Genomic DNA, 16,837 nt, shown 5'->3' on the forward strand with positions numbered 1-16,837 from the left:
TGAGTGCAAAGCCAATCCAAAGTTTAGTGCAAGGATCACTAAAAATTTCACTTTGGGCATTTTTCTTGAGAAAGTAAGTATGCACGCAGACCATTGAAAATGTGTAGTATTCTTTCAAGAGCTGGATCAAGAGAGAGGTAACATGTGTTGCCATGCTGCAGTAATTTTTGATAGTCCAGCTGCACAAAAGCGAGTACGTTGCATATGACAGCTTCAGATTTGGTGCAGGCAGAAGAAAATTTCAGATCATACAGTTTCTTGATCAATTTCACAGTGCAGTCAGCCGACTGAAAACTACGGCCGTGCACAACAGAGTGATAAGCAAAAAGTCCTTCACTTGCATGCACCTTGTCAGATTCAGAACTTGGCTTCACAAAAAAATCGCTAAAACTTGGTGTGGCACACTTACTTTTAGCAGCATCCACATGCTTTTTTGTATGAACATGCTGCGTGATGTCGGTGCGGCCTCCATGGGCGATGAAAAAACGAGCTCCACAAATTTCACACCTCACTTTACTAGGCTCTATCTGTGACTCCTTTTTTAGAAATTGAAACTCTTATGAAGATCCTCATTAAATGAACATGCACGCTTCCATTTCATCTGTGTGCTCTTTCAAACTGACTCTTCAATCAGTTCACTAACTGGACATCTATTGATAGGGGATTTTGATTGGATAGATTAATCCAGTCATGTACCTCAAATAACACCGTGTGATTTTATTGGTTTTACAAGCTGTATCCTTGGCTACCATTGATTAGAATACTCACGTGACTGAGAAACCTGCATAGGCAATAGAGAAATTTTAGGACAGGGGAAATACGGGACAAAACAAAATTTTTCCAGAATAGGTCGGGACACTAGAAAAAGTGCTTAAATACGGGACTGTCCTGGGGAAAATGGGACGTCTGCCACCCTATGTTAAAATGATGAAAAATCTGTAAATATTTACTCACCCTCATATCATTCATATTGTGTATTACTTTCTTTATTCCATCTAACACAAGAGGAGGATTTTTAAAGAATGTCCTGTCCACTAAAGAAAGTTAATGAGGACAATGAGGAGCTGTTAAGCTCCAAAATTACAAAACATTACCATAGAGTATCGTAAAAGTGGTCCATTTGACTCATGCGCTTTAGTCCAAGTCTTCTAAAGCCATTTGATAGTTTTATGTGAGAAACAAACTGTAATTTAAGTCGTTATTCACTGATAATCTTCCCCTCTAATGTGCCTTTAACCGCTGCAACTGCATCGTTGAGTCGGTGAGAACACGCAAACCGTATCATTCAAACCGTTTTTGTAAAGTTGATCAACCATTTCACAATTTATTTTGGAGACTATTTTTTACTTGTTTACTGATAAAATTATCTAAACATCCTTAAAACAAGAAAAAAATACTAGAGAAGCAGAATGACATAAAATATTAAGTTTTGTTTCCAGAAAAATCTAACAAAATGTATTGGTGTTTATGCTTAAAACAAGATAAAGCTGTCTTTTGAGTAAGAAAAATAAACTTGTTTGCCCGTTGAATCAAATCATTTCTTACTCCATTAGCAAATATTTTTTTCTTATCATAAGCATTAACGTTACAAAACAATGTTAGATTTCTCTATAAACAAGAGAACATTTCTTATTCACTTTTGCTTCTCAAGTAAATGTATCTAGTTTTAAGAATGTTAAGATATTTACTGGAAACAAGACAAAAATACCAAATAACTGTTTGGTTTTTTTTGCAGCATACAGCAGATGTCAAGATTTTTACTGAATAACAACTTACATATCAGCCTGATCCTCACACAAATCTATTTTATGGTTTCAGAAGATATGGTATAGTAGATGAGTTGTATAGACTACATTTATAATAATTTATTTTGCTTTTTTGACATTTTGGATCTTGACAGCCCCAGCCCTCATTCTTATTATATGCAAAAGAGTGGCCAAGAGTGGCACACATTATGTTCCACAGACAGTCATATGGATTTGGAATTACATGAGAGTGATGAAAATATGACAGAATTTTCATATTAGGGGAAATATTTCTTTAAATGTAGTCTTTAAAAGTTTAGGTAACTCTACATTTTTGAATGATGTGACATATTATTCATCGCCCCATTTAGGAGAGGAGAGGCATTGCAGGCAATTGTAAATACCTCACACTGGCCCCGGAGGCCTCGCTCCTGCAAGCGTGACCAGATGCTCTGGATCCTCCCTGCATGCTCCGGGTGACTGCTGTTGTCTCCACATGTACACTGGTGCTTCAGCATTTGAGAGTCATATACCAGCCCTACCCATACAAACAATTGTGTCATGAATGATACAGAATTAACCCTGCGGCTATGAGGTGATTGGTGGAGACTCTTTACCTGTGGTGAAGCGTGGTTGGCTCTGGGGCGGTTCTGTTGCCGTGGTGAGAGGCAGGGGTTTGTCCGGCAGTGTTAGTGAGGTGGAGGCTGGTGACGACTGCGTGCGAGAGAGTGGCCGGTGCGCACCGCCGAGCATCATGGGTACCGTCAATGTCTCCATGTGGGCTGTCTGTCTGCGCAGTTGCTGCAATTGCTTTTGCGTTTCCCACAGACGTGACTGCAAAAAGGTATTATTTAGATTGTCAAATGAAAACGGGGGGGTTGGGGGAGAGCTTGATTGTCATGAAAATAATGTCACAATGCAAAAAAATCTTAATGGTCCTAAAATAGGCTTTGCTTCCTTTAGGCAAAACATTTATCTTTTTCTTGATTTTGGGGTAAAATGTTTTTTACATACTATCATTGGCAAATCTTAATTTTCAGTAATTTTTAATTGTCAGCTGTCCTCACCTTGCAAATGTTAAAAAAATAATATGTTTAAACAATGCGTTTTTGAATTTTAGCAGACTTTACAATAACTCTTTACAAATACACTGGCGGCCAAAATTTTGGAATAATGTACAGATTTTGCTCTTATGAAAAAGAAAGAAATTGGTACTTTTATTCACCAAAGTGGCATTCAACTGATCACAACGTATAGTCAGGACATTAATAATGTGAAAAATTACTATAACAATTAGAAAAAAATAAATAAATAAATTCAGAACTTCTTAAACTACTTCAAAGAGTTCTCATAAAAAATGAGCTTTGCAGATTCTTGGTATTCTAGCTGTCAGTTTGTCCAGATACTCAGGTGACATTTCACCCCACACTTCCTGTAGCACTTGCCATGGATGTGACTGTCTTGTCGGGCACTTCTCACACACCTTACAGTCTAGCTGATCCCACAAAAGCTCAATGGGGTTAAGATCCATAACACTCTTTTCCAATTATCTGTTGTCCAATGTCTGTGTTTCTTTGCCCACTCTAACCTTTTCTTTTTGTTTTTCTGTTTCAAAAGTGGCTTTTTCTTTGCAATTCTTCCCATAAGGCCTGCACCCCTGAGTCTTCTCTTTACTGTTGTACATGAAACTGGTGTTGAGCGTGTAGAATTCAATGAAGCTGTCAGCTGAGGACATGTGAGGAGTCTATTTCTCAAACTAGAGACTCTGATGTACTTATCCTCTTGTTTAGTTGTACATCTGGGCCTTCCACATCTCTTTCTGTCCTTGTTAGAGTCAGTTGTTCTTTGTCTTTGAAGACTGTAGTGTACACCTTTGTATGAAATCTTCAGTTTTTTGGCAGTTTCAAGCATTGTATAGCCTTCATTCCTCAAAACAATGATTGATTGATGAGTTTCTAGAGAAAGCTGTTTCTTTTTTGCCATTTTTGACCTAATACTGACCTTAAGACATGCCAGTCTATTGCATACTGTGGCAACTCAAAAACAAACACAAAGACAACGTTAAGCTTCATTTAATGAACCAAATAGCTTTCAACAGTGTTTGATATAATGGCAAGTGATTTTCTAGTACCAAATTGGCAATTTATCATGATTACTCAAGGATAAGGTGTTGGAGTGATGGCTGCTGGAAATGGGTCTGTCTAGATTTTTCAAATAGTGATGGTGCTGTTTTTACATCAGTAATGTCCTGACTATACTTTGTGATCAGTTGAATGCCACTTTGGTGGATAAAAGTACCAATTTCCTTCCGAATCAGCAATATCTGGACATTATTCCAAACTTTTGGCCACCAGTGTGTATATATATATATATATATATATGTGGCTTATTCTTTTGTTTATTTATGCTTGACATATGGACTAGTGTCTTACCTGGTTGAGAATGAGGGCGTGTTGCAGGTTGATCTGATCTTCTAGATTCTCCAGCTCTCTCTGTGACTCCGCCCTCGCCCTGCCCTGGTGGGTGTCGCCGGCTGATGACCCCACCTCCTCTGAGTCCATTTCCTCTGAGGGGATCTGCCTCAGACGTGGCTTCTCGCTGGACTTCGACATGAGCTGCAGGACACATAAACAGAGACCGTGATGAATTACCTTTCAATGCTGAGGATGTATTAAGAGTCCTACACTATACCGATATACCTCATACTTATTTTTATTCTTCTTCCACAAACTTGAAAATTGGTATGATGTTATATGTTGTGTCATGATGATGAAAAAACTACTTGATATCTGATCTGATCTTTCAGAGTGAAACACATTTCCAAAAATCTGATTTTAATTGGATTTCAAATCTCATACAAATGTGGTTTGGATCGAGTTCGTAGAACATATTCTGACATTTTCTTTTGTTGCTGTTCAGACTAAAAACTTGTTTGTTTGTTTTTTATTTAGGAACAAAGGCACCTGGGTTTTCTTGATGATGTCAGTCTTATGTGTGCTATCTATATTTGCTTTTTTAAATAAACTTTATACTTTTTAAGTAATGAAGGATAATTAAAGTAAGAAAAGTTTGAAAATCTCACACAGATCACAGTCAGTGATAATGCGGCTGTAATATTTGCAAAGTTATTGTGATTAATCTTTATCAGACATTTGAGATACATGTTTTTTTTTATTTTATTTTTTTTATGTAAGGCAAACCTTAAATGAAAAGTCTAAATCAATCTCCCACTCTCTCTATATATATTTGATATTTGAGTTTACAACATTCAAACTATACATGCACCTAACACTGTAACTCTATTCTGGGTAACACTAGTTACATGAACTAACAATGAACAATACTTTTACAGCATTTATTAATCTTGGTTAATGTTATTTCAACATACTTCAACTAATACTGTATACTAATACAACTTTAAAATCAAAAGTTGTATTTGTTAACATTAGTTAATGCACTATGAACTAACATGAACTAACAATGAACAATTGTATTTTTTTAACTAACTTTTACTAAGATTATGAAATGCTGTATAAAATATATTGTTTGTTGTTTTTGCTCGTCATGATACCTAATGCATTAACTAATTTTAACAAATGGAAATTTATTGTAAAGAGGTCCTCTATTTTGTTGCTTTACAAACACTCCTATTTCATTAAGGACATGCAAATCTAAATTACAATGTGTTTAATAATGTGTGATTTTCCAACACATGAGCTGACACCTAATTCAGTGTTATTCAGTCATTTCAGACAGTATTTGTACCTTGCCCAGGTGAGTTTGTTGTTTGAGTCTCTCCAGCAGCTGTGTATTGTGGTGCTGCTGAAGCAGGTGAGAGTGAAGGGCTCGTGGACTCTGAGGCAGCGGTTCTGAGCGCGTGCGGCTCAGAGGTTTATGAGGACCAGATGCACTGAACTGCAGTGGAACCGGACCCAGACCTGGAACTGATCACACACAGCATGGGCAAATCTGATTATACTTTCATAAAAACACAAGCACATGAAAGCAAAATATTCAAAGTAGATATCAAAATATCATGCCACATAATAACATCACAAAACATATGAAAGATCAAATAATTCACAATAACTTAAACAGAACATCATATTTTTAACTTTAAACCTGATGCATGATTTATGAATAGAAAAATAGTTTTATTGCATTAATGACACTGACATTTTTACTTTCACTGTACTTATATTTTACTTATATTTGAATTTCAGGCAGCCTGATTTGTTTATTAATATTATTATTATTAGTAGTAGTATACATATGATAGTAATAGTAATAATAGTAATAATAATAATATTTGTTATTATTAATAAACATTATTATTATTATTATTATTATACATAATATAATATAAACAAATTATTAGAAATTTGTTGTGCAGTGTGTACACCTGTCTATAATATTTTTTTCTGTTATTATTGTACAGATAATAATACTTATAAATGTTATAAAATAATAATTCAATCTAATATTGATATTATGATAAATAATTATTATTTTTATTATGTATTAATATGTTAATATAATAATTATATGTTGCTAATATAATTATAAATAATATTCTGTAAAATAAACTAATAATTCAAAATTTGTTGTGCATTGTGTACACCTGTCTATAATGTTTCTTAACCTATTATTATTATTATTATTATTATTATTACTATACATAAAATAATATTAAATAGTATATTTAACATAGTTATAATATAATAATAATAATATATATATATATATATATATATATATATATATATATATATATATATATATATATATATATATAATTATAAAGCATATAATATAAACTAATTATTCTACATTTGATGTGCATTGTATTCACCTGTCTATGATGTTTCTTTATCTAATTTATGTTTATTTATTGTAAATGTATACAACGTTTATTGTGTAAATTACAAGTTCTGTCTGTCTGTCTGTCTGTCTGTCAGTCTATCTCTGAAGCTACCATGCAATTTTCTATTCTCTTCTTTTCTAGACCACTTCTAGATCTATCTAATTTTATTGTATTCTAAAGATTGAAAAATCATAAATAAAATACAATTATAAAAAAAAGAAAATAAATTTAGTTTAAGTTCACAAAGTTATGAAAATGTAATTCTGTACTCTATTTGTGACTGCTGTGTACGTAGTGACCACTAGGGGGAGCTTGTATCAAGCTAACATTATTTTCTCACAGTAAAAAGTACCAGATTGATTTAGACCGCAGATCTCTTACCAGCCATTAGGGGTGCGTGTACGAGTCCAGAGGGCTCCAGGATGAGGACGGGCTGCATGAGTGACGCTGTCTGCTCTTCCACACTCATAGGAACCAGCACTGGAGAACCACCAGGTACCACCGGTACTCGACCCAGCTTCAGTGAACCCAGGTCACTCTCTACCTACAGACACATGACCAGAAGAAACTAGTGCTTATAGAGCTGTTCAGTCATGACTAATGTGTAGTCCAACCCAGAAGGCAGAGTATGCTCAGGAAGTTTTACTGTGTAATTTTTATACGCTATTTTTGATTTATGAGTAAAATAAGGTCTGTGGTTAACATAACTTAAAATACTTTCCCGTTTTTTTTTAGTTTTTTTGTTTTGTGCTTTAAAACGTAAGCTGCCACAGGACTACAAAAGTGGGCAAATATTACACCTTCATAAAAAGTTTAATTTCAGACACTGCTTGTAACATGTTACACCCAACATTATGCATGACTGTAAAAAAAAGAGGGTTGTCATGGTGGTTTCGATACCTTGGCATTGGCGGGGAGTCCTAGCGTGATGGTCGGGAGACTCGACGGATTTTGCACCGTGAAGTGCGCTAAAGACCCATCCTGCAACAGCAACCTCTGAGCCTGCGCACACACACACAATTATTTTTTTATTTTTTATTTTAGGGCTTTTAGACATATGGAGAAAGGACAGGAAATCAAAGGAAAGGAGAGGGGAACAGGATGGGAAAATGACCCAAGTTGAACCTGGGTCTTAAACATGAGCACCACTGCTTAATACATTGAAGCACCCACATTGACCACATGGCTACAGCTCCAACCGGCCGCTTTATTTTACCAGTAATTTATTTGTTATGAATTTATAATTCTGATCGTTACTTTAAAGCCAGCTCATAATGTTTTCTGGTCTGTGGCCTTCTAATTAAATCATCTTTGGTCTATAAAGACAAAACATATGCCATTATAAATGGTTTCGCTATTCTAATATAACTCAAGTATACTTATTGAAAGTAGCGTTTTCTTTGTTTTTGTTGTTGAAAATAAAGCGGGAGGCTTTAATTTCAACAGATTTTATTTCCATTTTATTGTTGCTCAAGTCTAGTCTCCAGCTCAAATCCAATTGGTCCTTAGTGACTCTCAATGTTGACAACATACAGCCACTGTGGTCTGTTGCCTTAGCGGTCACTTTCAGCCAGTGGCGAATTCTCAGGGCCAGCAAAGCCTTCTCTGCTGTCCTAACATGCCAAATAATTAAATATTTTTCATCCTTTCATTCTCAATCACCTTTTTGCCTATGTATTTTTAATCGCTTTCCACTCTTAATTAATCTACAAATAGTTTATCCAGTCAGAATTTATTCCTTGATGCTTACAAGCGAAGCATGACGGCTGTTTCACAAATCACATGCCCGAAGTCAAGCTCGTTAGCTGAAGCAGCATGTGAGTCTGAGCTCCACCCCCTCAGGCCTTCAGAATTCCTCAACAGTGCAAATGAATGAGCAACTAAAGTCAGATTGTCAGATTCATCAGCCAATCAGATTGATTTATTTGTTCTTGGTGGGTGTGATCTTTAGGATATGTCCTGGTCCAGGCCTTCTAGCTGGCCTTGAGTGACGCAATCACGCTTTAAGTGACGTCATTTGAAAGCGAAGAGCGCGAGATCTTGCTGACGAGTCGGCTGTCACTGCCGCTATCGCTATTGAGAAGGAGATCCTTATGGATTTAAAAACACTGAGATGTTCTGCATGACTGTGTGATTGCTTAATTTATTAAACAGGAAAGGAGGACTGATTTTCACTTCAAGTAAATTGGCATGTGCTTTTTGCATTGTTATAGCAACATCAGGAGTTTTCTAAGTGTAAATTAGGCTGCTGGAGCATTCAGTGTCGGATCAAGTTTTGAAAAGTAGTGCTGCGTTCCATTCAATTCGGAAAGTTGGATTTTACAACTTCCTACTAGGAAAAGTGCAGTGGAATGCATCTTGAAGTCAGAATTACAACTTGAAGGCTGGTGCAGAAATTCTCAACTCCGATTTTGTCGAGATGCAGGGACATGATGTCACACAAACATGTCAACACTCAGGGAGATATATAAAGTAAGTGATAAACATTTACTTTATTAAGTAATATCGATGAATGAGTTTGTTTCCACATTACATGATATTAAAGCTTGTTTAACAAAGGCCTGCAGAAACAGGTGTATAAAACATGGTAAATTATAATCTCTTTTGATAATCGTACACCTGAAGCACAAATGCTAGCGCTGCAGAATTGTTTATCAGTTGGGTTGCTAGGAGACATCTCTAATGAGAGTCAAACCCCTGCTAAGCTAACAGGAGTGTTGCAGTTCTGTATATTGGGGAATGGAATGCATTTATGGTCGGAGATATCAAGTAGGAATATCCCACATCCAACTTGAATGGAACGCAGCATAACCGTGTACCCTGATGAAACGAAACTTATTGCAAGCAACGTTTAAATTGCAAATATTATTAGATAGATTTTTCCAGCTATTATAGACCTCCTTGGTAGATTCATATGAAAAATTATGATTTCTGAATGTCTGTTCGGGACACATTCATTTCACAAAACAATCATGCTGCAGTTAAAATTAGTCTTGCTTGAGCATTAAGTGTCGTTTCAAGTTCTGGCTTTCGTGCGTGGACGTGTTTTTAAAATGTCAATTGGAATTATTAGTTAGCTGCGACATAATGTATGATGCCCAAAGGCATAGGGTGTCTTATTCATTGTGAAACTGTGTTTTCTTAATGGCATGAATCACACTGAAGGCCTAGACTTTTAATGCACAGCCTGCCACTGCTTTCAGCATACTAGACATGGTGTCGGCATTGCGTGAGAACAGACGAGATTCTTATGTGGAAACTATCTGAGCACTGCGCATTTATACAAGAGCAAAAATGGAGGAGTGCGGAGTAAAAACGCGATGAGGAGGTTTCTGATGGAAATGAGAGATTGGGTGTCCCGGCAGCTGCCTGCAGCTGTCTTTCTCCAGTGTCTTTGTTTAAAACATGTCATTATCCCAAAGGGCGGCGTGGAGCAGCAACCTCCTGAAACAAGCCCTGTCGAGCTCTGGTTTCTCAACAAACACTCACTCCGAACAAACAACCCCCACCGGAGAAATTTGAAAGAACCGTCCAGTCATGCCTCTGTGTGTTTGTGTGTATGTTTGGCTAGAAGCATGTTTTCGAAACAAAAACACCCTTATTTTTTAAAATGGGAGTAGCTAACTTTAGTTTAACAAAAAAACTGGACTCCCCGTAAAACTGCACAGACTTGACTATATCATTACGTAATTGGAAAAATTCCCTAATCGTGGTCTTTCATAATGGCATTGAACTGAGTTCACATTATACAGAAGCCCAGCGACAGCGTTGAAAAGTGCATTTTGTGAGTTTGAGGATTGTTGCCTTCAGGAGGTTCAAGGTTTGGTTAGTTAGCTTCAGCAGTTAGCCATTGCTGGTAGATGCAGTAAACAGGGGCAACTGTAGAAAAATCAATCTTAGGAGGGTCAGCCCCCAGTGGCAATATAAGATGTACACATTTAATGTATTCTCTCTGTTGCATAATATATATATACTGTATATTGCAAGCATATATAATAATTACAATTAATAGCTACATTTTCCATGATCCTGCTGAGAAAGATCCACCAATCAAGAAGAGCAGAAAACAAAGTGCGCCAAAAGAGCTCTGCAGTACCCGCCCACTTCCATGACGCACTGCGAATGTTGCAATCACTCTATCTACACTCTCAAGCTACTTGTTTATTTCTATATATCTAAATAATTTGCTTATAAAGTTAACATGAATTGTTTCTATAATCAACTTTAAATCAAAAGTTTCAGATTTCAAGTTTGCTTTAAATCAAAGGATGTAATGCTGTGTTTCTCCTCGGAACTGCTTAGTTTGGTTAATGACTTTTAACTCTTTTAAAGGATTTTAAGAAACCCCTATAAAAGGGGGCCTGGGTAGCTCAGCAAGTACTGACGCTGACTACCATCCCTGGAGTCGCGAGTTCGAATCCAGGGTGTGCTGAGTGACTCCAGCCAGGTCTCCTAAGCAACCAAATTGGCCTAGTTGCTAGGGAGGGTAGAGTCACATGGGGTAACCTCCTTGTGGTTGCAATTAGGGGTTCTTGCTCTGATGGGGTGTGTGGTAAGTTGTGCGTGGATCGTGAAGAGTACCATGAGCCTCCCGTGCTGGGAGTCTCCACGGTGTCATGCAAAGTGAGCCATGTGATAAAACTGATGGTCTCAGAAGCGGAGGCAACTGAAACTTGTCCTCCGCCACCCGGATTGAGGTGAGTAACTGTGCCACCACGAGGACCTACTAAGTAGTGGGAATTGGACGTTCCAAATTGGGAGAAAAGGGGATAAAAAACAAAATAAATAATAATAATAATAATAATAATAATAAAAAGAAACCCCTATGAAAAAAAAAAAAACAGGGAAAATACTTCCCGAATTAAGACGGCTAAAAAAGTGGCCAGCACTGTTGCGTTTTATATAGTGATCAGTCACATGTCATTTGATTGACTCAATAAAAATTGTGTCCAAAAATACAGGTCTGTATGTGTCAGCCAAGCAGCTGAATGAGATGAATGGGAATGCTAACAGATAGCACTCTCCAAGTACAGTAGAACTCCTTTGATTACCTCATGAGATAGACTGGCAGTAGGGGGCAGCACTCCATTCTCAGTGGGCAGACTGTCGTTTGGAGAGCTACAGCCAGATACTGGTGTACTACTGCTACTGGGGGACGAATCTGATAAGAAGAGAGAGAATTTATTAGTCAATGCCATTTAAAATTTGGGCAGCACATCGATATATATGTATTAAACTCTTTTAGCGACTCATTGTATGATCATGCAAAATGAATATAAATGAGCAATGACAAATGTCTAGGCGTGTATGTAATGGTTACCCATCGTATCAGGTACTCGGTGCTTGACGGTGGGCGGGGCGCTCTCTTTGCGGGTCAGCGGGCTCTTACGAGTGTTTAGGTGCTTCTTTAATCTGTGTTTCACCTTCAGGTTGGGCTCCGACGCTGGACAAAGAAGAAAAAAACAAAACATAAATGTAAAAGTACAACAACAGAAACAATCGTTGCCAAGAATCTACTTTTTTATTCCACCAAGCAAATCAGTTGCAAGTTTTCTTGTGTTGGCTGGGGTCATTATTCAAATCTGTACAAAATCGTAATGACATTGTTTGTTGGTTTGTTAATTTTTCTCTGTAGGAATAAAAGATTTTGCTATCTGGTGCTATTATTACAACTTGTCATAAGACGGGGATGGAGGGGCCGACTAGTTGTTCAGAAAACACACCATATGGTGCATATATACTGTAGATGTAGTTTTGCACATCCCCATTGACCTGAACTATTGAGATGTAAATGCGGCATCTAGTTCCTCTATGTTTTATCACACAGTTATAACTTGATTCTTTAAAAGTTATTTCTGTTTTAAGTTCATAAATCTTTTCTGTACTTCCTGGTAAATACAAATGCTGTCATTGTAAGAGCTGTAACTACATTATCATACGATCAACACAGAGATCTGGAGCTGTTGAAAACAGTAATTCCACAGCTGTATGTACTCATCTTTACTGATCAGTAAATACAATAACCCTTGAACTGCATGTCTTGAGCTTACAATGTTAAATGTTTCCTTATTTGACTATCGAAAGCAAAGTGATTTTGACAGACTGCACTGAACTGATTTGAAGTGGACAGGTCAAGTATTTGGAAACTCTTGTCAAGGACTACTTGAAAATGAATTCTTTCCTCTGCAAAAATGTTCCAGGCCAACTGAGTGGCTTCAATCATACATGTCAAAACATTGATTAGAGAGTAATTTAAGGTTATAGTGGCTTTAAAGAACATTCCTAATACTGTGTCCTAACCAGGAGAGACACAACAAATTTCCAGCGACGACAAGTATTATGTTTGTTCACATTCACATGAAAATACTGGAACAGGATTTGGGACCAATGAGATTTCATTGTGGCGGGTCTTCCCAGTGCAATAGAAATACAGAATATAAAAATGCTAAATATAGAAATACAAAATATCCTTTCACTCATCGCAGTTGTTTAGGACAAAAAATACATTTTGGCCCATTCTTCTTTACAGAACTGCTTTAGTTCAGCCAGATTGGAGGATTTTCGAGCATGAACTGCCCGTTTAAGGTCCTGCCACAGCATCTCAATCGGGTTCAAATCAGGACTTTGACTAGGCCACTCCAAAACTTTAATTTTGTTTCTTTTGAGCCATTCAGAGGTGGACTTACTCCTATTCTTTGGATAATTGTCTTGCTTCATAATCCAGCTGCGCTTGAGCTTCAACTCACGGACTGATGACCGGACGCTCTCCTTTAGGAATTTCTGGTAGAGAGCAGTATTCATGTTTCCCTCAATTATTGCAAGTTGCCCTAAAGCAGCAAAGCATCCCCACACCATCACACTACCACCACCATGCTTGACCACAAATATGATGTTCTTTTTGTGGAATTCTGTGTTTGATTTACACCAGATGTAACGGGACCCCTGTCTTCCAAACAGTTCCACTTTCAACTCATTAGTCCAAAGAACATTCTCACAAAAGCTTTGAGAATCATCAAAGTGTGTTTTGGCAAAATTCAGACAAGCCTTAATGTTCTTCTGGGTTAGCAGTGGTTTTTGCCTCGTCACTCTTCCATTTTTGGCCAGTGTCTTTCTGATAGTGGAGTCATGAACAGTGACCTTTATTGATAGAGGCCTGCAGTTCCTTGGATGTTGTCCTTGGCTTTTTTGTGACTTCCTGGATGAGTTGTCGCTGTGCTTTTGGAGGAATTTTGGAAGGTCGGCCACTTCTGGGAAGGTTCACTACTGTGCCAAGTTTTCTCCATTTGGAGATAATGGCTCTCACTGTGGTTCTTTGGAGTCCCAGAGCCTTTCAAATAGCTTTGTAACCCTTCCCAGACTGATGCATTTCAATCACGTTTTTCCAAATAATTTATATATATATATATATATATATATATATATATATCTCCCAAAAGTTAAATAAATTTGCCAGCAATTGGATGTCTAGTTAAAGTATGTTAGGTGTATATTTGGTGTTAGGTGTATATTTGGTTAGGTGTATATACCAGTTGACTGTGCATTATCCCATTTATAACATTGCTACTCACCAAATAAATAAAAAAATATAGATTTTTATCTGTTAAATATAATATTTTAATAATGAGTTGAAATTATTTTATTATGGAAATGAAGACTGCAGAGTTTCCAGAAACACAGAATTCAACCTCCTCATCTTCCTGTCGGTGCATATTTTGTGAAAGCAACAGACTGAATGTACATTATCTTGCTTATGACACAGACTTTACAAATAAATAAATACTTGGACATGAAATAATGATTTGAGTACTTGTAAATAAGTAATGAATGCATAGATTGACCAATCAGAATCAAGTCGTCCAGAGAGCCATGTTGTAATATGACATAATGAGCAGTAGTCTTTTGGCCAGGGGGTGGGAGGGCTGTGTTCTCCACTGTCAGAGGTGAATGAGAAGGTAATGCAACCGTATGCTGCCTTGAGGAAGAGTGAGACATTGGAAGTGAGTGTGAGCAAGGCAGCGGTGCTGGAACGAGTCCATACAGCACACCTGCTAAATGACGAGGCCCTGCCTCAGACATTCATAATTTTTTTAGTGTGACTTTAGTGTTCAAATACTTTTGGTCCCACTGTATGTTTGTTGGATGGTGACATACCTGCTCGTCTCAGAGGGGGCTCGTCGGGTCCTTCACTGAGAGATGATTTTGGAGAGGACAGGTGCGGCTGTAGAGAAGTGCTGGGATCTGGAACCAACTCCCTGTGAAAACACAAAAGAGAACTTTATTTAATGAAAATAACACCCTCATCACATGTGAATCCACGCATGTGAAATATCTATCCTTTTGTGGGTGGTAATAAGAGTTGTTTCTGACCGGTAGGGGACTGATGGGGTGCTAAGAGGGTTGGAGTTGGTCCTTTCCAGGACCGCCTTCTGTTTATTCAGAATCACCTCCGCCAACTTCTTCTTCACCACCGCACTGGCCACCGCACCTGTAATCAATACAGCCAGCCAATGAAATCATATCAAACCTCTTGGATTATTGGAATGCAAATAGAGCATTGTTTGAATCTCGGATATTTACCATTTAAAACAGACTGTTTCTACATATGTATATACTGTGTGTGTGTATATATATATATATATATATATATATATATATATATATATATATATATATATATTAAACAGACTTTTATGTATTTTAAACATTAACTAATTTTTATTGAATTTTATTATATTACATGTCAACACTTTTAAATTATGTGCCCCTTAAATTTTTTTAAAGCTTTTATCTATTTTAAACAGACAAAATTTTAAATGTAATTTAATTTTATTTTATTAATAATATAAATAATGAGTCACCACCATCAATACAACCAGCAAATTAAATCATACAAAACTACATAAAATCAAACCAAACAAATTGTTTATTAAACAACACTGCAATGGAAATATAGCTGTTTGAGTCTCAAATATTTAGCATTTAAAATAGGCTGTTTTTACTGTTGTTTAAAACAGACTTTTATTTATTTTAAACATTAAATCATTTATTTTAATTGTACCTTATTTATATAGTTTGTTATATTCTATGTAAACAGGTGTGGATCAATGCACTGCATTTGTCAATCAATACGATGAGCCAATAAAATCATAAAGAAACACTAAATTGACTGAAGCGTATTTTGAATAGGCAAATTTATTTTATTTTATTTTTTTATAAAACAATTACATTTATATCTATCTATAATTTTGATTTTAAGTAGTTCATTATGATTTTCTTTGGCTGGTTGTATTGAATGTAATAATTAAAAAAAAAAAAAAAAAAAAGAAAATAATATATATATATATAATATTTTTTTATTATTAATATTATATTCAATACAACCAGCCAAAGAAAATCATAATGAACTACATAAAATCATACCAAACTAGATCTTTTTGAGTCTTAGATATTCGCAGTTTATTTCTTTTACAGAGGCAAATTATTTTATGTTAATCGTTTATTTTATTTTAGTCATTTATTTCATTACACTTCAGCACTTTTAAAGGGTTTGGCCCTCGACAAGAACCATATTTCAGGATTCTTTTTTTTTTTTTTCCTGTGACAAACTAAGGCTAAACTGACATTCCTTGTCAGCAATGTCTGACCAAAGGCAGCTTTGGACTGCTAGTTTTCTCCCACAGAAAACATATCAGTGATGTGTTCATGCAGGGCCTGTACTGTGAGCGTGGTCCAGCTCTATTGAGGTTGCAGTGAGGTCAGGGAAAGGAAACTGTATGTTGATTTAGTGCCTCCCTCTCCTTCCAGTGCGGCCATATGTGTCATAGTGACTCTGACTGATATGGTCAATATTGGCACAGTTGCTGTTTGCACTACAAAACTAATTTTATCTCGCTGCAGGTACTTTTTAACACAACAAATTTAGCATCAACAGTGATAAAAGAAGCCAGCTACTGCAGTTTATCATATTGTGAGAGAGTTTCTACACACTTCTATTTGAAATTAACAGCAGCAGATGCACAAACATGTTTTTGAGAGAGTAGTTGATCATAATACTGCCCTTCAAAGCCAAAATGCAGTAACTACGCCACCAATGATCCTTGGAAAAATGGAAAAAGTTGCTTTATTCTCCTGAAAAATATGGATAACAAAGTAGTCTCACTCCATTTTCACTCCACAGCTCAGATCATAGTCTAAGAGATCCGATTTCGTTTATAAGTCAACTTTGACA

The 16,837-nt window shown here is 36.5% G+C and overlaps 1 protein-coding gene across 5 annotated transcripts in view; it reads right to left on the reverse strand.

Moving 5' to 3' along the window:
* The window catches only part of hdac7a (histone deacetylase 7a), a 116,958-nt gene that overhangs the window by 25,387 nt on the left and 74,734 nt on the right, over nt 1-16,837 (reverse strand). For all 5 annotated transcript variants that reach the window (XM_051659766.1, XM_051659765.1, XM_051659770.1 and 2 more), the window contains 10 exons: nt 14,977-15,094; nt 14,761-14,861; nt 11,930-12,052; nt 11,661-11,770; nt 7,510-7,611; nt 6,991-7,153; nt 5,511-5,689; nt 4,178-4,360; nt 2,363-2,579; nt 2,150-2,283 (listed from right to left, as the gene is read on the reverse strand). In XM_051659766.1, the coding sequence (XP_051515726.1) occupies nt 2,150-2,283; nt 2,363-2,579; nt 4,178-4,360; nt 5,511-5,689; nt 6,991-7,153; nt 7,510-7,611; nt 11,661-11,770; nt 11,930-12,052; nt 14,761-14,861; nt 14,977-15,094 (1,430 nt within the window). The remainder of the gene's footprint in view (nt 1-2,149; nt 2,284-2,362; nt 2,580-4,177; nt 4,361-5,510; nt 5,690-6,990; nt 7,154-7,509; nt 7,612-11,660; nt 11,771-11,929; nt 12,053-14,760; nt 14,862-14,976; nt 15,095-16,837) is intronic.

The sequence above is a fragment of the Myxocyprinus asiaticus genome, chromosome 28, assembly GCF_019703515.2.
Source record: "Myxocyprinus asiaticus isolate MX2 ecotype Aquarium Trade chromosome 28, UBuf_Myxa_2, whole genome shotgun sequence".
Lineage (NCBI taxonomy): Eukaryota > Metazoa > Chordata > Actinopteri > Cypriniformes > Catostomidae > Myxocyprinus > Myxocyprinus asiaticus.